The sequence below is a fragment of the Fopius arisanus genome, unplaced genomic scaffold, assembly GCF_000806365.1.
Source record: "Fopius arisanus strain USDA-PBARC FA_bdor unplaced genomic scaffold, ASM80636v1 scaffold00166, whole genome shotgun sequence".
In the NCBI taxonomy this organism is placed as follows: Eukaryota; Metazoa; Arthropoda; class Insecta; order Hymenoptera; family Braconidae; genus Fopius; species Fopius arisanus.
The window spans coordinates 76044-99575 of record NW_011887905.1 but is presented as its reverse complement, the minus strand read 5'-3'; the positions used below and the strand labels follow the sequence as shown (position 1 = coordinate 99575).

The 23532-nt window shown below is 37.5% G+C and overlaps 4 protein-coding genes across 5 annotated transcripts; 2 read left to right on the top strand and 2 right to left on the bottom strand.

The window, feature by feature from the left end:
• The first annotated feature begins 15 nt into the window (after positions 1–15).
• Positions 16–4706, top strand: LOC105272370 (probable ATP-dependent RNA helicase YTHDC2). 2 transcript variants are annotated; one of them, XM_011314475.1, is made up of 2 exons: positions 16–62; positions 430–4706. In XM_011314475.1, exon 2 carries the CDS (start codon positions 452–454, stop codon positions 3911–3913), a length of 3462 nt encoding a protein of 1153 aa, XP_011312777.1. In that variant the 5' UTR covers positions 16–62; positions 430–451; the 3' UTR covers positions 3914–4706. The 2 variants fall into 2 exon arrangements, with proteins under 2 accessions (XP_011312777.1, XP_011312776.1); XM_011314474.1 differs by having other exon boundaries at positions 54–186.
• LOC105272371 (protein msta, isoform A-like) lies at positions 4272–8029 on the bottom strand. The gene is made up of 8 exons (XM_011314476.1): positions 7799–8029; positions 7179–7433; positions 6831–7076; positions 6532–6685; positions 6144–6300; positions 5516–5880; positions 5210–5310; positions 4272–5076 (listed from the first exon to the last, which is right to left on the bottom strand). The coding sequence occupies exons 1-8, from the start codon at positions 7937–7939 to the stop codon at positions 4921–4923; spliced, it is 1575 nt and encodes a 524-aa protein (XP_011312778.1). The 5' UTR covers positions 7940–8029; the 3' UTR covers positions 4272–4920.
• Positions 8030–8741: 712 nt separating this feature from the next.
• On the top strand, positions 8742–11400 carry LOC105272368 (venom carboxylesterase-6). The gene is made up of 7 exons (XM_011314473.1): positions 8742–8943; positions 9289–9592; positions 9648–9845; positions 10077–10255; positions 10323–10812; positions 10992–11118; positions 11181–11400. The coding sequence occupies exons 1-7, from the start codon at positions 8749–8751 to the stop codon at positions 11341–11343; spliced, it is 1656 nt and encodes a 551-aa protein (XP_011312775.1). The 5' UTR covers positions 8742–8748; the 3' UTR covers positions 11344–11400.
• A 204-nt stretch (positions 11401–11604) lies between these two features.
• Reph (Regulator of eph expression) lies at positions 11605–22810 on the bottom strand. The gene is made up of 5 exons (XM_011314472.1): positions 21785–22810; positions 20606–20687; positions 17691–18181; positions 17046–17378; positions 11605–14498 (listed from the first exon to the last, which is right to left on the bottom strand). The coding sequence occupies exons 1-5, from the start codon at positions 21848–21850 to the stop codon at positions 14424–14426; spliced, it is 1047 nt and encodes a 348-aa protein (XP_011312774.1). The 5' UTR covers positions 21851–22810; the 3' UTR covers positions 11605–14423.
• Between the last annotated feature and the right edge of the window lie 722 nt (positions 22811–23532).

Sequence of the window (23532 nt, the reverse complement as noted above, 5' to 3'; positions counted from 1 at the left end):
GCCTGATTGCAGAAAGATGGCACCAAATGTCATCTCCATTCTCGGCTTGGAAATCCAAAATGGTGATAATAAGTCGTCATTCTTCGAATTTACTCGATTGTTTTGCCTTTGATACTTTATTCATTAAGTTCCCCATCTCAGCAAATCTTCCAGCTGTTCATTAGTGCATGAAGCTTCATTAATTCGGTATTTATGCTTGTAATTGTCGTGACACCAGAAAAAAACCTGTAGCTTCCTCAGGCAAAAGTCAAAGATCTCAAATAATATTATAGCATTGTTTTATGTAATATTGGAAAAAATTGAATTTTGGCAGTTTTACGAATGAATCATTGCTAATATTGAATCAATTAATCGTTTACGTGGGTTATTTATGAACTGTCTTTTATATTATACGATTATATGACCAATTATGACAAATTCTGCCTTTAGGGAGAAAAAAAAAATATTCACAATGCCGAGGCGCAAGAATCACCAAAGGAAAGTCGCCATAGGGGAAGACACAAGGATAGCTGTCAACTTGACAGTGAAAAAACTACTGGAAACTCACGATCAGAAAGAGCTGGAGTTTCCCTCGTCATACACAGCAGAAGAAAGAGCTTATATCCATCAATTGGCAGCTCAACTTGGGCTCAAGTCCAAGAGTCGAGGTAAAGGGGCGAATCGGTTCATGACAGTCTACAAACGCGAGGGCTCGACGATCATCCAGTCAGACGCCACCATAAAACTGAACAAAATTTCCAAGCAATCCCTGGTAAATCTCCTGGAGAAATTCCCTCTGAACAATAAAGAGAGACAAGATTTGCTGCCGCCAACTGAGCGAGAACGGACAATGGACAGTGGAATAACGACGAACACTAAAGCGATGGGAAGATTGAACAGTTCAATTGCCCTAGTACCTCAACTGCGTACGAACCAGGCCCTCGTGCAATCGAGGAAGAGCCTTCCAGTGTACACAGCTCGGGATAAAATTCTCGAAGCCCTATCGTCCAATCAAGTACTCATAATCGCTGGTGAGACAGGTTCAGGAAAAACTACTCAAGTACCCCAGTATATTCTGGAGTACTGCCAGCAGAAAAATCAGGCCTGCAGGATAATTTGCACGCAACCCAGAAGACTGTCAGCTGTCTCAGTTGCTGAAAGAGTTGCCTTTGAGCGTGACGAAAAAATTGGCCAGACATTTGGATACCAAATAAGACTGGAGAGTCGAGTTGCCCCCAAGACTCTCCTGACTTACTGTACAAATGGAGTTCTCCTGAGGACGTTGATGGGTGGTGATGCAGCTCTGACAACAATAACTCACATAATCGTTGATGAGGTGCACGAACGTGATCGATTTTGTGATTTTCTTCTGATAGCATTGAAGGAGGCACTCGTAAAGTACAGATCACTGAAGCTAATTCTGATGAGTGCTACAATGGACACAAATATCTTCGTCAAGTATTTCACCCATTGCAGCATTATAAACGTTCCTGGGCGGTGTCACGACGTCGATGTTTACTTCTTGGAGGATGTTCTCAAGATTACGGGATACACAACTGCCAAAATGCTGGAGAAGAGAGAGGAGTTGATCAATAAAAAGGAGCAGAGAAAAGTCCTAGAGTCGTGGACACAGTACACCCCACAGCAGAATAAGGCGCCGGGGCGTGGAAAAGTTACAGTGGCCACGCCAATCCTGGGACAACAGTCTGTACCACAGCCTGAGAGGGTGAAGCTTGAGCCCTGGTTGAGGGAGGAGGTGGACAAGAGCATCTCAGATGCTTGGCTCATCGGTGGTGATGATAATTTTGCTCAACTCCTTCACCTCATTCTCTCTGAAAACATCTCTGTGGATTACCAACACAGCAGCACCCTCGTGACACCCCTGATGGTCGCTGCAGGTAGAGGTTGCATCAACACCACTGAACAATTACTCAATCTTGGAGCTAACATAAATATTCGAAGTAGCAACGAGTGGACAGCCCTCGACTGGGCGAAGAAGATGAATCAGATCGAGTGCGCTGAGCTCATCGAGGCTTATCTCAAGACTTATGACTGTAGAATCGAAGACTCTGGAGTTCAAAATATCGATGCACCACTCTCTGAGGACAAATTCCTTCTGGACATTTACCATAATACTTTCAACGACGACAACGTCAACTACGATCTTGCATTCAATCTGATTCATTATATTCACACAAAACAACCCCCAGGAGCAATTCTAGTATTTCTCCCAGGTTACGATGACATCGTCATGTTGCGAGATAGAATAAACAACGAGGAGAAAATTATGAATCAAAATATGATCTGTGATCTATTTGTCCTTCACTCTAACATGCAGACGTCAGATCAGAAACGAGTGTTTCGTCCAAGTCCCACTGGCTGTCGAAAAATCATTCTCTCCACAAATATTACTGAAACTAGTATCACGATTGATGACGTTGTTTACGTCATTGACTCTGGAAAAGTGAAGGAGAAATCGTTCGATGCACTCTGCGGTGTTTGCACATTGAGATCAAACTGGATATCCCAGAGTTGTGCTAAACAGAGGAAAGGAAGAGCTGGGAGATGTCAGAAAGGTATTTGTTACAGGCTCTTCTCATCTACCAGATACAACAGCCTGCAGGTGTACCCAATACCAGAGATCCTCAGGTTGCCACTACAGGAGCTGTGTCTCTTCACTAAACATCTCGCCCCAGGCAATACCCCAATTGCTGAATACCTTGAAAGAGCCTTGGAGCCTCCCTCCAACGTTGTCACGAGAAATGCTGTACAATTGTTAAAATCCATTGATGCTCTTGATGCTTGGGAGGACCTCACAGAGTTGGGAACACACCTTTTGGATCTGCCAGTTGAGCCCAGACTTGGAAAGATGCTGCTTTATGCTGTTGTTCTCAAGTGTCTCGATCCAATTCTCACGATAGTCTGCAGTCTGGCCTACAAAGATCCATTTTTCCTCCCCTCCCAGCCCTCCCAGAAACGTGCAGCAACGGCTGTGAGGAAGACATTCGCTGGTGGCTCTTATTCAGATCACATGGCAGTTCTCAGGGCCTTTCAATTCTGGCAGCACGCCAGGTCTTCTGGGTGGGAGAAAAAATTCTGCGAAAAGAATTTCATATCCTCAGCTGTCATGGAGATGATCACTGGGATGAGGTCTCAGCTGCTGGGACAGCTCAGGGCCTCTGGATTTGTGAGAGCAAGGGGTCCTGGTGATATCAGGGATCTCAATTGGAATTCTGAGAATTGGGCTGTTGTCAAGGCTGCTCTAACTGCTGGCTTATATCCCAATCTCATTAGGGTGGACAGGGAGCATGGACAGCTGAGAACCCAGAAGGAGAGTAAGGTCTGCTTTCATCCGTCATCGACACTCAAGGAGTTCTCTAAATCAACTAGAACCACTTCAGCTCAATCACATTCTGCTACTGTTAATACTCTACCCTCTGACTGGCTTATTTACGAGGAAATGAGCAGAGTTGGAAGATTTTGTCACGTTAAAACTGTCACTGTTGTCACACCAATCACTGTTGCCTTGTTTAGTGGTCCTGCTAGGCTTACAATGGACACCATCTGCGAAACTGAGGCAGTCCCTGAGAGTGAATCTGATTCTGAGGTTGAGGAGACAAGGGAGGGCATGACAATTTTAAAATTAGACGACTGGACTGTATTCAAGTTGGAGTTTGAAGTTGCCAAACTTGTTCTCCATCTCAGGCAGAAGTGGAATGCACTTTTCTTGAGGAGAATGAAAAATCCCACTAGGAGTATGACTGCACTCGATGATCAGGTTATAAAGACCATGGTTGCTATTATTTCTGCTGAGGAACAGAACTGTGAAATACCACAACCTGCTGGTATTGGACAGAGGCCCAGACCACTCATCGTCGATTATTATCCTGCCAATGCCAGGAGAAATGAGGATACTGATGACAGGGCCCCCTAGGAGGTTTCCATGACTTTCTGTGCTCAATACCGAAGGCTTGGGTTTATTGAGAGAAACGACAGTCATTATATCAGTATTTTACTTCACATTTCGGGGATTATCGGAGAGTTTCGATTGTCAATTGATTTGCAATTGGAACTTTGCATGGAAATTCTTTTTAAATTAATAGTTTTCACGAAAAATTGAGGTTTAAACCAAAATTCAACTTCATCTCAGTGTCGTATTCGTGAATGACTCAAGGAAACAATTTCATGTAATAATGCAATATTGTTTGCCCTTTATGTAATTCAAAATGGTAACTAAATGCGATGAACAGGCTGTGTAGAGTAGAAACCAGTGTAATTCTTATTTTATTGCGTTAGTTATTGAAATTGATATTTTATTATCGATAATTACAGTTCATGGAGTCTGATATTCATGGATTATTACACTGCAACGACCGATTCATCATAGCCATTGATTTTCAATCGATCTGATTGAAATTGATCATTTTTGTGGATTTAATATTGCGAATATTATCCTTATCTGATCCCAAATATTCCACATTTATATTTTTTTGTTCATTTTTTTCACGGTAATTCATTCGTTCCAATTTTTTCCACCTGTTTTTTCATTTCTCATTATTCAATAGAACATACGCTCATTGCATTTCATTGCATAATAAGAGTATCGTCTTTTATTTTATGAAAGATCTCGAATTCGGATGGACGCGATGAGTTCATCTCTCCTAATGTTCAAATTTGTAGTAATATTTCGGTGTAAATTGCATTAAAATAAATGAGAATTATAAATATTTTCTGTTGTTTATTTAATGCAATAGGATATTTTTTTATCTTCAATGTTTCCGGTAGCTTTGAGGAGTTTATCTTCCACGAGGTGAATACGTAAATTCAATTCCTCAAAGGCGGACAAAATTTTTCTATTAATTTCTGTAGTGCATTTTCCCATCATCAAATGTTCCCGGAAAATTCCCAAAGCGATAGGAATCCAAAGGCAGGGGTTTCCCTTTATATTAGAGCATTAGCCTTTGCGCAGAGAGTTTTGATGATTGCTTCCATCTCCATGAGATTTTTGTCAGCGATCCGAGCGATTTTTCCCTCTGGCAGAATCTCTGGCTCGAGTCTAAGTAATTCATAAGCATCTTTCAATGCAGTTCGCGAGAGCTGTATAAAATAAGAACAACTGTAAATTACTAGTTCTGCATTAATATGACCATTTCTAAGATGTCTGGAAAATCTCTATTCTTTGATCAAGCAGTTAATCACGAAGGATAATTATTCTTTTAATTGATATTACCATGAGCATTCCGCGGAGTTGATCAGGTCCTTGACGTCTTCCAAATTCAGCCATGGCTGCATGAATTTCAAAGAGAACTAATCCTCGAAGTCTAACTTCAGCTGGAAGTTTACAAATTATCATGGAATTTGCAAAATATTAATTAATTAGACAAATTCAATATATTTAATTTATTTTCGATTAATTATAGTATGTAATTATCGAAACAAAAAATATGGAGCGCTCAGGAAAATTGAAATAAAAAAGAAATTAAATTCAGTTGAAAAATGTGCGGATGAAAATATGAAAAGGAGGAAATGCGAATACCTGGCATGAGGATTTTAAAGAGCTGGTCGAGTTTTTTGCAAAGAGATATTTTCTCGTTGAGCATTTCGTCGCTGACGGCTGGTAATCCTCCGGACTGTTGTCCAATCATCTGGGACATCGCCAGTTTGACGTCAACCATGTAGAAATGATTCTCATGCAGAATTCTGGAATATTTACTCAGAAATCTCCTGCACTCGTCGACATTGTTTTTCGTCATCGAGGATAATTCTATCCCGATCTTCTCGAGCTTAACGTCCACCGCTTCCCAGGGAATCACCTCCTCGCAGATGCTACAGGTGTAGTCTGGATATTTTTCGGTGGATTTTACTAAGAAAGTCGGTGGCAACATTGTGCCGCAGCAATTACTGTTAAAAATTCAGTTATCTCAGTCAAATAGACTTTATCCTTTAAAATAATTTCAATTTGGACGGGGAAATGATCGTATAATATTGTTTTAAATCGTAAGAAATTGTCTGGAATCTTTTTAAATCATGAATAATCTTTTGAAATCATGAAATCGTGTGAAACGACTCGAAATCTTCTAAAATCGGCAATAAATCGGTAATAAATCGGTTAAAATCCGTAAAAATCGGTAAAAAATTGAATGAAACAAAATAAGTATTCTCACTTTTTGCTGCATTTCAATCCATTGAACATGGTTCCGAATTCGGTTGGATCAGAGCACCGAGCGCATTGGCAATGGAAAAATTTAGTTTGTAATAGATAATGACGTCTGTTAGTGACTCCCCACAGTGGATCAGTGTAGCACATGCTGATGTGATCTCCTGCAACATAAAAAATGCTCATATTCAATGGTATTTACAAAAAACACCGTTTATGTTCCCAGAAAAAATATTCAATTGGATCCAGTAAAAACTCCCAAAGTTGTATTGAGTTCATTTTCTCATTCATATAATGCGAAATTAATTTCTTTTTCAATCCCAGAATTTGTCTGAAGATAAAAAATCAGGTTCTTGTTTTATAACACTTTGTCGGTATTGTTGATAATTTACTACCTTTATTTATTGCTATCGCTGCTCTAATTATTAGTCCGTCCTTTTCCGTGAAGCTCTTGGAACTATTTGCGTGACAACTGTGTTCGAGGTACGAAGTTAAATCGTAAACTGCGATATGCGGGGGTTCAGTCGTGGGGACTTCCTGGCCATTGATCTATTAATTATCAATAATTAATTAATAGTTCTCCAGCAAATTGGTGAAAAAATAAATAGAATTCACGATTTTCAAGTCAACGAAATTTTGAGAAGAAAAATTATTTCAATTTTTTATCATTTTCACCTGGAAAAATGGGGATTACCTGGAGGACACCCGCGATTTTAATTATCTCCTCCAGTGGTATATGATCAATCTTGAAAAATCGTTTAACGAAATTCGCCAATGATTTGTGCTGTTCTCCTCGATCGTAATCGTCGATGGGACAATCACCCTGGAGATCGAGAATTATTTTATAGGTTTTCGGATCAGCATCCCTCAAGGCTAGAGCACGAAGAATATTTATGCACCTGTACGTCGGATGAGGACATCCAAATTCAGTGATTGACACCTGTAAATTAATTTAAAAAATGCACTGGTCACAGAAAACGTTGATAAGAATTTTCAAAAGAAGGATTTTGAAAAAATGAAAATTCTTTTATGAAGAGTGAACCTTTGAATCTCGATATTGAGTGGTGAACTGGCATTCAGGGCCATGTCCTTTGCATTCCCTGCACAATGGCCATCCGCACTTGTGACAAGGTTCAGCTGTATCAGCATGAAGAACTCCATAACACCCGAGGCAAACCGGAGGAGTATCCACCGGAGGTCCAGCCACCAGAGGTTTCCTCTCCCTCAGGAAAACCTCTCCCTGTTCGATCCTCTTCGTCGCGATGTAATGCCTCCCCAGGATCTCATTTGTCTGCAGCTGAAAAAAAATACAAATTCTCCCCTACATCCTCAACACTAAAAAATTATAAACATTCGCCGAAAAACCAATCTGATATAAAAAAAAACCACAATATCTTAATTCTTCAAAAATTAATTCCTTGATTTCACAATTCGAAATGATTTCATAGAATTCTTGGTAAAATGGCAATAATTAATTTATTCAATTTATAATAAATCATTGAAATCATAATTATAATAACAATTTCACAGTTGCATGATTGCATGTGCTATTGGACTCAAACAAATAATTATCTGCGATGCAAAATTAATAAGAAATAGATGAATTATCGAACGACAATTGTGAGTAGATAAACATTTAATTATCTGACAACGGAGATTTACTTTGAAGGACCGGCAATTTTTTGCATGTTCTTTCCAGTGACACCTCTGGTGCTCACGACTGCAATAAAAAACGAGCTTGCAAGCACTACACTTCTGCTGTGCCGATTGCTTACACACAGCGCAAATGTCATCTCCATACATTATTAACGTAAATTTTCCGAGAGTTTAATTGAAAAAATTCAACACACTCGTTTCGATTCGAGCAGAGATACTGTTGTATTCGAGCGTTCATCCATTCGAGCAAGAGAAACCACCAAAAATACTATTAATAGCCAAACCAAAATGCTTGGGATGCGGTTAAATATATGCTGCATTACACCACTTAGGGATATCTCACACAATGCAGTATAGATCTTAATTATCATTTCAAACTCGATAATTATCACCGGCTAATTTGCATTTGCGAGATGAAAAACGTACGCGCAGATATATTTTAAATAAATTACACCCAAAAAATATTATTCTGCAATTACGAACGCAATTTACACCCAAAAAAGTATTAATAATAGTGATATTATTATTAATAATGATAATTACAACCGCATTAATGTATAACTGCTTTGAGCGTTATGCACCGTTTTTTAAAAGTAATTCATGTTTAGATTATTTTTTCAATACGTAAATTTTGGAATTATAAATAAATAAATATCAGATGTCTTACACAAAACGATTTCTGATTTTTAGGAGTGTTTAGGAGAATTGCACGTTAATAGGAATTAGATTAATATAAATTAAATGGTAATTGTGATGGAATTAAAAACGCAGAGACTGCTCCTCATTAATTCTTGTTTTTTTTATTAAAAAAAAAACATTTTCACTGCACACACTTAACGATCGTCACGTAATGACGTAAAGAACATCATTATCATTAGTGGCTATCTCTTTTGTTTATCATATATACAGGGAATCCAGGTGAATGTTGCTAGTTGATTATTGTAAAACGTGGAACCATGTCGATTATTCTTGGAATATTGTTGCTCATAAATTTCAGTTATGGACTATCGGCGGACGAATCAGAGCTCGTGGTTGAGACAGCACTTGGAAGTGTTGAGGGTTCTTACAGAAAAAGTAGTCTTGGATACAAGTACAGGGCCTTTGAAGGGATTCCATACGGAAAACCACCAATCGACGACTTGAGATTTGAGGTACAATCTATTCTAGATCAAGAACAATTTCTGAGAACAATTCATTCAAATCGATTAATGAAATCATCTCGAAATAGAAAACGCATCCATTTGATATCAATAGAGAATTTATTATAATTAAATCGACGTGTAATAATAATAAAAAATCAATCATCAATAATAATCAATAATCAATAAAAATCGATGTATAAATTGAATAAAAAATTCAATTTTGCATTTCAAATTTAACTGAAGTACATAAATTTATTTGAGTCTGATAAATGATTTTTCAATTGCTCATTATTATTTTTCTTATTATTACGTAAATTATGGATTTATTTCATATTAAAAATTAATTAAATTTAGCCCCCGGAAAGATATGGCCCCTGGGAGGGTACGTTAATGGCAAAAAGACCTCGAAGTGGTTGTGTCCAATTTGCTCCTGAGACCGTCAATTTACCCGAAAGAGTCCACGGAGATGAGGATTGCCTCCACCTGAACATCTACACGCCCTCAAATCTCCCAAAAAATCAATTGAATTTACTTCCTGTCTTGTTTTGGATCTACGGTGGATCCTTCCAGTTCGGAGAGGGTTCCAACGAGGGCTCGTCCTACATCATGAACCGAAATTTAATCTTCGTGACCTTCAATTACCGTCTCAACATTCTAGGTAATTGTTTAACTATCATAACTATTCGGTACATCACGCTAAATATTTTTATCAGGTTTTATGAGCACCGGGGATGGAGTGGTACCTGGGAATATGGGTCTGAAGGACCAAAGTTTGGCTCTTCGATGGATTCACGAGAATATCGAGTCATTTGGTGGTGATCCAAATGGAATTACTCTCGGTGGAGTCAGTGCTGGAGGTTCCAGCACTCATTTTCACTATCTGAGTCCCATGAGTCGTGGGCTCTTTCAAGGTCTCTCAAAAATATATTCAACATCTAAATAACAAATTATTCACATTAAATTGAATATTTGACCATTATTTTTTATCACAATTATTATTATTATATTATTACTGTAGTTTATTGATAATTATTTCGATTTTTTAAATAATAATTATGAATAATTTCTATTGTATCGTTTTCTGTTTTTTTTTCTAGATTGAAAATTGAAAATTATTTTTATTGATAAATAATAATTCTCAGGAGGAATGTCATTTAGTGGAACTGCTCTGGATAATTGGGCCCAAACCGAGGGCAGCGGTGAAAAAGCCAGGAAGGTGGGATCATTGATGGGATGTCCTACAGAAAATACCAAAGAAATGGTTGATTGCTTGAAGAAAAAACCTGCAAAAAAAATCGCCGCCCAAGTCGGGAATTTTCAGGTAAACTGTTATGAAAAATTCGATAACAATAATATCAATCATTGCTGGAAATCTTTTTTTCCACCAGCCATTTATGTTCAACCCGGATGTGCCCTTCGGGCCAGTAGTGGAGCAGAGCTCCTCGTCACCGTTCCTGGATCGAACTCCAGTGGAGATAATCAGGAGTGGTGATGCTGCTGATCTTCCCTGGATATCAACCGTCGTTTCCGAGGAAGGGCTCTTCCCCGTGGCCGAGTTCATCGAGAAGAAAGAAATTCTGGAAGAGCTGGACGAGAAATGGGTGGAAATCGCCCCTCATCTCCTGGATTTCAATTTCACTGTTCCACAGGATGAACAAGCATCTGTGGCGGAGACGATCAGACATCATTACTTCGGTGGAAATAAAATTGATAAAAAGAGTGTTATGTCTCTGGTTTACTTGCATGGACATCGATCATTCTCACCACTGGGCGCCAGGTTGATGGCAAAATACAATCGGAGTCCTGTGTGGGTTTATTATTACAATTATCGAGCACAAATAAGTTTGACTGATTTGTTCAATGTCACTGGAAATTACGGTGAGTTCTATCTCAATTTCTATTACTTATATTCATAAGTAATATCATAATAATTATTATGATTGTAATAAATTAATAATGATAATATTTTGAATAATTTTATAATTCCTATTATTTAGTAATGCGAAAATTGATTAATCAATAAAATAATAATTTATATTTGTATGCTTTTATTTTAGGAGTTTGTCACAGTGACGACGTCTTATTATTTATAATAAAGTCAGAACTGGCGGAGATCACCGATGAACCAACGTTAAAAATGCAGAAGATTCTCTTGGATATGATAAAATCCTTCATGTTGAATGGGTATAATTCAATCATTTGATTTGACTTTGATGATTCAGTACTTCTGATTTTTTTAATTACAGAAAACCATCTGTTGGAGTCAGCTGGCCCCCAGTGAAGCCAGCCAAGAAAAATCTGAGGTATCTCCATATTTCAGGACCTGAAGACCTCAGGGCCAAAGTCACATCGAATTTCGCTCAGGAGAAATTCTGGTCTTCAATATCTTTCGACGAGAATAGAATATAAATATCAAGAGATGTATATCTTTTTATAAAACAATTGAAGTGAAGAAAATAAAATTAAATGGATTGCAATTATGAAAATAATAAGATAATGCAATCTAATAATAATTGTAGTATTCATTTTTTAATCGTTTCGTGAGAGCGAATCGCTAATTATATATGAATAATAAATATTGATTTGTTATTGATTTGTTATTGACTTTTTATTGATTTTTTATTGATTTGTTATTGTACGGGTGGTCGAGGTCAGAAATGAAAGACAGTATTAAACAATATTGTCAGTCAGTTAGACATTTCATTTATTACTGGTAATTTTGGTTCAATATCGGATATTTCCACGTGTCTCGTAGCCTCCCTTGCCCCCTTGCCCTTTATTTTTTTAATCCTCTGTGCTTCCCAGTTATTCATCGCACTCATTCTCAAAAATCCACCCCTCTCCCCTCACTTCTCATTTAGAATACTCGAAAGGATAAACTCCGAGACTTAATCGCCAAGGATTACACGAAATTCCTACATTTTTCACAATTATGTGCGAATTCGATTTCAGACGGAGTCCTTTATTCTCATTGAGGATTCCTTCCTCCATCTTTACAAAAGTTTGGAGTTGAAATTTACAGGAAATTTAAACGAATGGACATTCCTACTGTTACACAGAGATGGGGAAACAAGAGATCGTTCTTCATTCACACTCTAAGAAAAAAACTGCTTTTGACAAAAAAAATCATAAATCTACTGGAAATTGCATGAATTTAATTTCCTTCGATTTAAAATTCTCTCTCTTATTCAGAAAAAATTATTGATCACATTTTACGATTTTAAAGAGATATTGCCGATACTATCTCATTTTGCATATTTTTTTTTAATTTCCGACGGAGCGTCGATAGAATTCAAATATTAATATTTAATGCCTCAAATTTTTCTAATCGTGCGTTTTTCTCTAAATTTTTTGTAGTTTTGTGAATTTTTATAAATGTTCATTTTCACGTCGATTGCAACAATTATCAACCGTTTCTCAGAAATTTATAAAAAATCAGAATATTTTGGTGTGTGGAGTAAATCTTCATTGTCAGAAGTAGTTCTATTCTCTGAGCAAATTGAATGCGAAATTAAGGGGAAAATAGCTATATGGAGTATCTACTCAGGACGAATGGATTTATCTCGATCGGAGAATGATCTATGCATGGGGTTCAAAGTGAATATCTACTCCTTTATTAAATAAGAATGACAAATGGTCCTATCACAGTGGGTGATGAGACTCAAAGTTACAACACCGAGACTCGTACACACCAAGTACTCGTTACAATTTTCATTATCTCTCATTCGTTACTTCCCCTCCAATTTCGAGGGGCTGGGAAATTTCATTGAGCGTCTGTTGTCCCTTTACTCCTACCCCCTCTTTTATTTATAAAAAATAAAGAAATTTTACATTTCGAGGATAATTTTGTACACTTAATCTTCCCAAACTTCTCGATTCTGTTTATCAATCAACTAATGATATTTCTGGATGGAAGTACGAATTCATTTTCCACGAGATTCAAATTAATTGGTGGACAAGTAATCGTCAAAGTTCCGATGATATTTTGAATGATTTATCAAAAATCCGGTGTGAAAACAAATACGCGATTGTAATATTGATAGACTCATTACTTTGCGTGGATAATTATCTGGTCTTTATTGCACCAATTGCAATTTATTATTAAATTAAAATTTTTATCAAATAAAAATAATGAAATTCCTATAAAACATCAAAATAATTTCTATAGAATCCCGATATAAATTCCAAGAAACTTCAGAATTTTTTGAATTTATGATCAACCCCCGGAATTCATCAAATTAGAAAACCGAAAAATTTTCTCAAATTTCCCATAAAAACCAAAAATATTTACAAATTATTAAAAAAATGTGCATCCTACAATTACAATATCCACGTAAAAATAATAGTCTCACTGACCTACTGAAATGACAAAAATTCCACAACGACATGTTCACATACTCGTTCCTCTACTTATGTTTATTACACTTCTAATGAGTACGTAGGATAATCACATCAAAAGCGTATACCACTCGTTCATCGATTTCTCTCTGGGGCAGGGAGGGTTGCATTCAAGTGCTTCGCAGAATAATTGCATAACGAATGAAACCACAGCTTCCTGTATCATAGAAGGAGAAGCACAGAGATCACACCGACTCAGTCATCATCCCCAGCTCATCACCACCTCCATTCTCCGTCAAGTGAAGTAATTCACGATAAAATACACAGCCTTGCCAATTCAATGATTTTCCCATAAAATCTCATTGCGACAGGGGCCGATTATATTAAAAAGGAAAATCAAGGAAACTCTAGCTGTCACACAAATCTAATGACGTCAATAGAAAAAAAAGAGAGAACAAAATCATCAGCTGCTCAGGGCGCATTTTAATCATTTGAGTCATTTGGATTGTTTATTTATTCTAGGATTTGACTGTTTTCACGGTCGACCCTTTAATTTGGTGACGAGCTAGAATTTTCCAGTTGGCAACACTATCTGAACATGATATTTCATCCTAGAGAACTCGAAACTCATCGCACGGAATGAAGAGCCATTTTATAAGCGTCATCTTCTCAGTTTCGTAAAAAAAACGTATCATAAATATTTTCATTCGGATTGATGCCACTCACGTCTTTCCTTCATTAGTCCGGGCGCATAAACAGTAATAATACAGGGCACAGATAATATATATGCATGTATATACAGAAGATCCGACATGTCTAGAGGATTTTTACTTTCCAATTTGTCGTGATTGCGTGTTACCACAGCAGTTTACACTATTATTGTGATATTTACAGGTATTATTTTTCGTTATTTCTATTCCCCCGAGTGAATGCTCGTGAAATTGGTATTTTCTGTCTAACAATCACAACTCACGAAAGACAAAATTCAATTGTTGTCACTCGAATAACGAACAATTCTCGGAACAAAAGGGACTTCCCCTCTTTATTTACTCTTCACTTGAGCGGATTTTCAAGTCCAGTGGAACGAGGGAGATAATCCATAACCGATCCCCGGTGATCTGCAAAGATCTCCAGTTCACGGTTCACCATTCTCACCAGCAGAACACCGAAACCTCGTTTCCGTGATCGCCTCCATGCCTCCAGGTCGTCACAGCACGAGCCTTCAACTGGAAAACAAAATAACCACTCATTATTACCCCGAGATAAAATAATAATCTGCCAAAAAATTCCCAGAGAATATCAAATTCTCGCGAATTTTTCCAAACTCACTGAGTTCCCTAATCTTCATGGAAAATATTTGAGAATTTTTCGGAAAACCGGGGAATTATCTAGAACTTCAGTAGATGGTGCATCGTCACAAGAGCTTTCTCTAAAAACGAGCCACGATAACGAAACTACAGACATATTCACTTGAAAAGTGAATCAACGAGATCAAAAGCCCGAAAGTAGAGAAAAACATCTACCCTCGGCTTGAGCTTGCATTTGAGCTTTTCCACCAGTTTCTTTTGTTCCAAATGTCTTTTTCCCTTTCTCTTCATCTATTATGGAATATCCAGTGCACTGGAGAGTTGTCCACCCAGGAGACTAGCTTTTCAGCGTAATATTACCATTTTTACATAATTTCATGACATAAAAATTATATTAATGAAGATTGATAATCATTTTCACATTTTATCATAAAATCAAATCAAAATAATAGTCATAATATTCTCATTCTTCAGGAATAACATCTACAAGGAATTAATCTCAAATCCGTTCCCCGGATTTTCTGTCTCTAAATCATTGGATGTACAAAAAAAATTTAATAATCAAGTATATATTTTTTGTCGTATGAGCACTGAATGTCAGATGATTTTAGACCGTCATAAGTTGAAAAAAAAAATGAAGAATCAAGTACAGATCTATTTTTGGTAATATTAGCAGGTGACTGTGCAGTAGAGAAAGGTTTACTGCTGCAGTACGTAGATGTCTGCTCGGATATTTATCTAAACCACTGCTTTTGAAGCACCAGCGGGATATCAGGGGGTGGCGGAAGGGCGGGAGGGGGTGGACATGATGGCTGCCGTCGAGTGGGCGTGGTTTTGTCGGGGGGGTGGTGGGAGGATGAAGAGGAGGAAGAGGAGGAAGATGAGGAAGAGTAGGAAGAGGAGGAAGAGGGGGAAGAGGAGGAAGAGGGGGAGATTTTACTCTGAGCCATTGAGGGGGAATGAAATGGACGGAAAGTGAGGTTTCCCCCGGCTGTACTGACGGGAATACTACGGATACTACGAGCGTACTATGTGCTACGCTAGGCACCGACGAGACAACCCAACCGAGACCAGTTGTTCTGCTCATCGCTCTGCTTGTTTTCACCATCGCTTATACCTATAACTGACATGGTTTTTGCACCATTTGCCACTGCTCATCATTTTTTTATACGACTATACAATCGAATATAGCTGATCTCCAACAAATTACCACCCTTCTTTCAAGAGGTATTAATTAATCACCCATTTCAAACAAGTGATGGCACTAATAAGTCCAATTGTTTACTTGCTTCGAGGAAGTTAATTTGATTATTTATTGCTCAGGGAATTTATTTATATGTATAATCGTTTGGTTGAAGAAAAATCAATTATCTATTTAATTCGTCGGGGGCAGCTTGTTAATGTAAAAATAATGGGTGTTTGAGATTGATATTTTATTTTGCAAGTTAATCGGAAAAATTTGGGAAAAATGGAAAATTCAGTGGATTTTTTCCTCCGTCTTGTTTCTCATTTGAATCATGGGAAATCGGAAATTCTCAAACAAGTGAGATTAAAATATCGTTGTCTCGATTCATTTGGGGAATATGGTGGCTCGAGTGGTTGATAGAATTATTGAATTTCGAGGATTTTGGGTAGCCCTGGGGAGGGTATACAGAAGGTATTATTGGTATGTATGCAAGTACGTGTTGTGAGAAATAACAGGGGGTATTATTATTGTAATTTGCTCGTGTCTCCGGGATCGTACGTGCATACGTTAATGCAACAAGAGGGATACGGTATGCACAGATACCCGATGTGCTCGGTTACGTCCCCAATGACTGTGTATTATGCTCAACGTGTCGTCCTATTAAGGGAGGATGAAGGGCATGTCGGAGGATTGTTCCAGAGAACTTCCAAAGGCATGCACTGAGAAAATAAATGATTTTCCCCAGGGTCCATACTTGAGAGAAGTAGTGGATCAATATTGTCTGTTGCCTATCGAATTACCACAACTCAAAATATTATGGTTTCAAATATTTCAACAAAACACGCATTATTTCGAAACATTAGGAGAATGAGGGAAAAACATAATGAATAGTTGGTTTATCATCCACAAGATCAGAGATCGAATGACCAATTCAATTCGTAGAAATCCTCAGGCAGTACTTAGGATGCAACGCAAAATGCGCGATTTCTTAACGTACACAAAAGCATCCCGAGCTCACTCAAGCAAATCACGACACTCGACTACACTTGGTAATATTGCTTCAAAAATAATGGAGGGCAACATTAATTTACCAGTGTAATATTTCTGCGCAGTAAACAATTTATATCAGAATCCCTTCATTTGTAATATTAAAAAAAATAATGTAATGATATCGTAATATCTCGACTCGTAACCTTTTTCGGGCTGATATTTTCGCGAAGCAATATATTTGCAGTATAATATTTTGAGGGGTGATATTATTAGCACCTGGGGAATATTACCTGTTGCATTTTCTCAAAATCGAGACACGGCCTGGGCTGACGGTGTGGTGGTCGATGACGTTTCCGTGGACTGCAGGCACTCAACGAGTCGACATCAGTTTCGATTTGATAATGATGATGGTAATAGTGATGATACAGGTGGGGATGATGCCTGGGCCGTGAACGAGGCCGTGGTGGCGGTCGTGGATCCCTCGTTGATGCATGAAAGAGCTTCGGTGGTGGTGATAATGATCTCCCAGGCTTGTGAGCATCGATTGGCGGTGATGTGCGGAATTGCACTGGCTGTGAGATTATACTCCCATTGCTTCTGCTGCTTCCCAACAAGCCTTGTACCTGTTTCAAGGAATAATCAAACGTGTTATTTTTCATATTCAGCATTCCACGGAACTCGATTCCTTCGATCCAGTCATACCAGCTCATACAAAACTCTGAAAATTCTTCATGATTTCACGATCATTTAATTCAAAATTCTTAATAATTAATTATCAATGATAAATTATGATATCATTACATACAATCTAGCTTTAAAAATTATTAGCTGATGTAAGTGGTAAATTTTCGTGCGATAACTATACGCAACTGCTCCTTGAGCAATTATTTAAATGGGAAGTCTTGTTTAATTGGGAATTGGAAGAGTATAATTACCTCTTCGTCGCTGGAGCCTGAACCAGTTGGTTCCATTCCAGCTCTGCTGACTGGAGCCGAGGAAGTGGAGACAATAGCAGGTACATCGAGACCGAGGGCTTGCTGGGACTTGGATTTCTCGGACTGATTGGACTGCTGACCCGGACAATGGCCCTGGACACTGTTGTTGCTGACCTGTGACCATTTACGTTTCTCAGGAGCTGTCGCTGGTCTGCCACCCTGGGATACTGTCGACTTTGGACTGTTTATCACCTCGAGCTCCTCCTCGGAGCTGTGCTGGTCGTTGTAATTCAGAGAGAGCAGACTAGATTCCCGGGACTTGCATCCCTGGAGTCTCGAGGATGGCAGGGATCCAGGATGCAGTCGGGGTTCGGAATTATCAGTCAACTCCTCGCTTGAATTTCGCTGGAGAAAACTGAATGTCGTTGGTGAACCCACGAAATTACCGTCCCCACTGTCAGCAGCTGGAGGACTTGCTGGACTTCCCATGGCTAAAAGAATATATTTTTCATGGAATCTCTATAAATTATTCAAAATTTCTCTAAAAATTCAGGGATTTCCACGAGCTGAACGAATTTGAATGAATTTGAAATTTCTCGTTTCTTTTTTGTCGAATTCTGCGCTTTGAGAATTACTATAATTGTAATTATAATAAAGAGATTACTGAATAATTCGAGGAATGGGAGAATTTTTGGATTATCGACGAATTCCGAAACTTTAGATTGAGTTGTAATGGAATGAAAAAATTTCTTTTAATTCTGCATCGGTATTTTTTGTTTGAGAATTTTCGTCAAGCTTTTATGAGTGAATGGCGAATGCCCCAACAATTGCCATTTTTGTCCCGTTGACAACCCTCAGACCCCCCGCAAAATTCAATTTCTCCTTCCGCTCGGCAAATCCATTACGGTCTGACACGGCAAAGTGTCAGACAAACAGGTTACATTATAAACGCGATGGAGATGTTGGTGGCAGAAATCATCTGTCATATTAAAACTTTCCTCTGCAAAAGAGACACAACTGTTTCTTTCCCCTCAATCATCCCCTATCCCTAATACCTGTTCATCCCCAGAGAATCTACCTGAATACCTCAAATCATTAAATCAAAATTCACGCGAAGCAAATCGTTTTAAAATTTCATTATGCCTATTAATGAAAATGAATAATAATATAAAAATGATTTACCAACAACTCAAAAAAATAGACGCACGACTACCTTGTAAGTCATCAAATAATAATAAAATGATAAAATAATATGATTTATAAAAATCATGGAAAATGAGACTATATCAGCAGTCATGAAAAATTTGCGTTAAATTTTGCACCAATCGTGCAAAAAAAAATGGCAACATGACGTTTGTTGACAGTCGATAGTATGGAATATGGAATTAGAGGGTTCCAGGTGCTGTTAAGAGAATTGGCATAGAATAATCTGAACGGAAGCCGTCAGACTGTCCGTATTATCTCACTATTTTTTTTCTCTCTCATTATATGCACCGTACATCGTGACCCAGCCATCAGCTGATCGATACACGTCACCCGTTTGGTACTAACTTTCTGAAAAACATCAGATCCACGAAGCAACCCGAGTTGAATCGAGCCAACCCCAGACCCTTTCCTCTTCCCTCGGATTCCTGCATGCACTCAGAAAGGAATATATATTTTTCCGGATATCTTTTTCATACTCTTACCAGAATAATGTATATATTTTGTGAAAGCACCATGAGTCATTGCCACGTGCTCCAAATTCAATTTCAAGCATGAGAATTATCTTCAATAATATATATTATCTATAAAAATACAAATGCTCATAAATTAACATTTGCTATTATTGTTTTCTAATTACCTATCATTATTTCGAATTATTTAAGCTGTGGAGGGAAGACCTGCCTTTTGATAAAATATTTTCATTTCCAGAAAATTCCCATTAGGTTTCAATTGTAATTAATTACTCATTAATAATTTCCAAATTCGTGATTTTCTGGGGAGAACAATCATGATTGATCCCGTGATTTTGATGATTATTGGATGAGTTCAGTCAAGGTCAGAATTAATGTGAGGATTTTCCAGATTAAAAAATTGTAATAATTGAAATGTAATTAGAATTTTTTAGAGGTGACTGGAGGGGAGGAGTGCAGGGTTTGAAGTCAGAACATTTTTCTCAAAGAAATGAATAGTTGACAGAAATACATTTTTTTCTTAATGCATTCTCTTATCCGTCTTATCATGCACATGTCTGATACACTAGAATTGATATCACCAGTCTTTACTACTGTCCAGGCGACCTCTATTCGATGGTTTCTATTTTTATTTCAACACCCCTAAAAATAAAAATGCATTGCTGACTTTTTCCATTTGCACCAAAATTCACCCTTTAATGTTCAATTTGAATTCAATCGTAAAACGTAAATCGTATACGAAAATGCATAAGTTTTTCAGTAAATGAATGCCGGATTTGAATTAATGGGTGAAATAAAAATTGAAGTATTACAATAACTGACTGAGTTGAATTTAGGATGGTAAATTCTGGGTGCAATAATAATGCGGATATAGGGATGAAGCCAAGTCCATCTATCCCCCAATCTTGGATGCCAGCCTGAGCAGTAGACTGAGTAATGGTCCCACATGACAAGCCAGATTTTAACTTTCGTGGCACGGAGAGAATAATGTAAATTTCGAGAATAATGTGACGGAAGGAATATGATGCATGGACAAATTCATGTAGCTATCTGTGTGATTATTTTCAACGAGTTGTTGGAATATCCAAATAGTATCGACTAGTCCCAAGCTGATTGTATCACTTATTTTATTTCCATAGTAAAAAACATCTCTCCGAATCCAAACATATTTGTCTAATCATATCCCCCCATACCACTTCCCCCGGCTTCTCTAATTATGATAATTTATCCTGCACTTACCACTTGAGGGCTCGTTCCCAGTGACACTGCCATCCTGGAACTCATCATCTGATTCGGTTCCCGAATCGTGATTGTCATCCGCCTGTAAATAAAAAAACGTGTGAATAAGAAAAATATTTACACTTAGTACTTCATATTTTCAAGATTGCCGATTTGATAAGCAGTTGTCAAAGAATTTTTTTTAGGATTCCGTTATTAATTCATTCTCTGGATTTATCGGGTATTTTACCGGTCTTGTATTTTTTTTAATATCTGATAAATGTAATCGTGAATGAAGTAATAAAATAAGGGAAGGCAGAATCATAGATCATCATTCATGTCTCCGTCCTCTGAAAATTCTAATCTTCATTGTAAAGGGAATGACGAAGCATCTCGAAATTCAAGACAATTATTTACGCTATCTCCAGTTGTCTCTGGTAGCCAACAATATGCTAATCATCTGGACGTATCCAGGAAACACGTCTCATGTGTTTCCACAAGGCGAAGATATGGGTACACTCCCTGTTTCTATCAGTTTGATTATTTACTTATTCCATTTTACATAAACTCAGCCTCAACTTCGGAGCAGGAAAGTCAGTGAAGAGATTGAATTGTTCAGAAATTATGTAGAAAAAAATTTATTTCATTGACACTTAGATTATTTCCACGAGGCAGATGTCATCAGATGAATTCAGTTTAGGCTGGGGAATTAATAAAATTTTTCAGGTATAGCAAATATATTGACTCCTCGGGTTTTTTTTCCAGTGCATGCCAGGACGATGTACTAGTTCTGAAATCTTTGCACCGGAAGTTGGCACTAGCCATTTCTATTGAAGTCCTCGACCCCAACGGGTTCTTCAGACAAAGAAAATCATTTCGAACTCGCCAGCAGAAAAAGGTGCGTCTTTTTTTTATTTTTAGATGGGTAATTTGACAGCTAGTTGTCGATAAAACTTTCAATTTTCCTCGTTCTAGTTTTATAAATCTTAAGATCAAGATTTAATTGAGATCAATTTTTTTAATATTCAATTGACAATTGGTTCTGGAATGTTCACAGATCTCGACGGATTAAATTGAATTAAATTGATCAATTCATTTTTTTTAGAATTCAATGTTCATTCATTAATACTGGAGTACTTAACCCACAACAATTTGACGTTTGAATAAAAACTGAAAAATATTCCACAAGGAAAACCTCACCTTATCTTGATTTGGATCCTCGTTAAGTGAGTGAGTCCTCAATTTGTGCGTTAAAAACTTCAGCATGTTCTGTCCCTTGAAAAACCTCAAAAATTCACATCCAAACCACCAGAATCCACAGTCCTCCAAAGGTCCTCCTGAGATCCAAATTCATTCCTCTCCACAATTTCCAAAAAAGAAAGTTCCCTGTCACCGTCAGGACTGTTTCACCCAGTCTGACACGAGCCACATAATCTACAAAAACCACTCCAAAAAGTCACTGCCAAATTGTTGGCACCTGTCAGCCCCCAAAGTTCGTGGCCAAAAAGATTTTTTCATTCCAAAAGGCCTTTATTTTTTTTTTCTGAACCCTGACGTGTGTTTCGAATCGATCACTCTCGAGCGAATGGTTAACCTCTAAGATAAATAGTTAATAGCATTATTCCGAGGGTGAAATTTCGTGGGGCAGTGGCTGAATGAATGGAAATACCAGTGGTAACTTCAGGGTGATTTTCTGGGGTTGATTTAACTGGTGTTTACTGGTTAATCACAGCAAAATCACAACAAAAGTTGGCGTAATCGACACCGGTTTATATTTCGACAGTTCACTAACATCACAACAGCCGCCACCAGAGCACTTTCTCTATGTGCCACCTATATTTACAAAAAAATTCTAATTCACCCGCACTGTCATAGACATTAATGTCACGGTACTTGTAGTACTCGTCTCCCTGTGACACTATCCTCATCACGCTTTTATAGTACTTCTACAAGCTTGCCGACAATTCACCTCTCCCAATCGTCATTTTTCAATCTTTCAACCCTTTTCACTGTTTCATCTGGTGCGTCAATTTTTTTTCCCAAGTATTACTGAAATTTCTGATGTTTTGAGGATTCATGGAAAATCCATCGGTGGAAGATCCTCTTGTTCTGGACGATTTCCTGGAGCTCAGGTCTCTCTTTCACTCGCCATTTTTTTGAGAATTGAAATCTAGTGCTGAGGATTTAGTCAATTTTTATGTTTTGGTTTTATTTGAATATTTGGTCACTTGGCGTCAGTGTTTTTTTTTTGTTATTCAATAGAAAAATTTTTAGTCACTGATTTAGGCAATTTTTTTAGTTTTGTCACTGGCTCACATTTTTTGGAGTTTTAATAATTATTCAAATTTGTTGTTTAAAAATGGAAAATTCAAGAGTTTGGATTGTTTTGTTTATTATACACGTAATAAAATGACGAAATCAGGAATTATCATTTTGTATCGGTATTCCACTTAAACTACAAGAGACAATTGTCTCCAGAAAAAAATAAAATATATCTGTAATTAATTAATCCTTCCTGTATACCATGAGAAGAATATTAAACACAATGAAAAAAAATCTCACGAACAATTTTTAATAATTATTCAGTAAAAATTCCAAAAGGTCAAATAATTTGACGTAAACCAGAATGTGCATTAATCCACACCAATCACTAATCCACAATTTCGTTCAATTTCTCGAGTTCACCGAATTTACCAATTTCCAATTCACGAAATAAAGCAGTTCCTCGATTTTAACATCACGTTCTTCTTCCCACTTTCATTCACAATCTTGTCCAATTGATACCACAATTTTGTTACCCATCAGCTTGCACCATAAAAATCCAAATCTCCTGATTTTCTCCACAAAAAGTAAAACCGTCCGCTAGATATTTATCGTTTAAACTCACACATCAGTCTCATCGATCCTCAACTTTACTCAACAATCAACTGATTGCTGAAAAGTAGAAT

Coding starts and splice junctions, on each gene's coding strand:
- LOC105272370 (XM_011314475.1), top strand. CDS start 452: ATGCCGAGGCGCAAGAATCACCAAAGGAAAGTCGCCATAGGGGAAGAC.
- LOC105272371 (XM_011314476.1), bottom strand. CDS start 7,939: ATGTATGGAGATGACATTTGCGCTGTGTGTAAGCAATCGGCACAGCAG. Junction 7,434..7,798: donor AAAATTGCCGGTCCTTCAAA/GTAAATCTCCGT, acceptor ATTTTTTTTCAG/CTGCAGACAAATGAGATCCT. Junction 5,077..5,209: donor AACTCCGCGGAATGCTCATG/GTAATATCAATT, acceptor TATTTTATACAG/CTCTCGCGAACTGCATTGAA.
- LOC105272368 (XM_011314473.1), top strand. CDS start 8,749: ATGTCGATTATTCTTGGAATATTGTTGCTCATAAATTTCAGTTATGGA. Junction 9,593..9,647: donor TTACCGTCTCAACATTCTAG/GTAATTGTTTAA, acceptor TATTTTTATCAG/GTTTTATGAGCACCGGGGAT. Junction 10,256..10,322: donor CCCAAGTCGGGAATTTTCAG/GTAAACTGTTAT, acceptor TTTTTCCACCAG/CCATTTATGTTCAACCCGGA.
- Reph (XM_011314472.1), bottom strand. CDS start 21,850: ATGCTGAAGTTTTTAACGCACAAATTGAGGACTCACTCACTTAACGAG. Junction 20,688..21,784: donor AGGATCCAAATCAAGATAAG/GTGAGGTTTTCC, acceptor TTTTATTTACAG/GCGGATGACAATCACGATTC. Junction 17,379..17,690: donor CAGGCTCCAGCGACGAAGAG/GTAATTATACTC, acceptor TCCTTGAAACAG/GTACAAGGCTTGTTGGGAAG.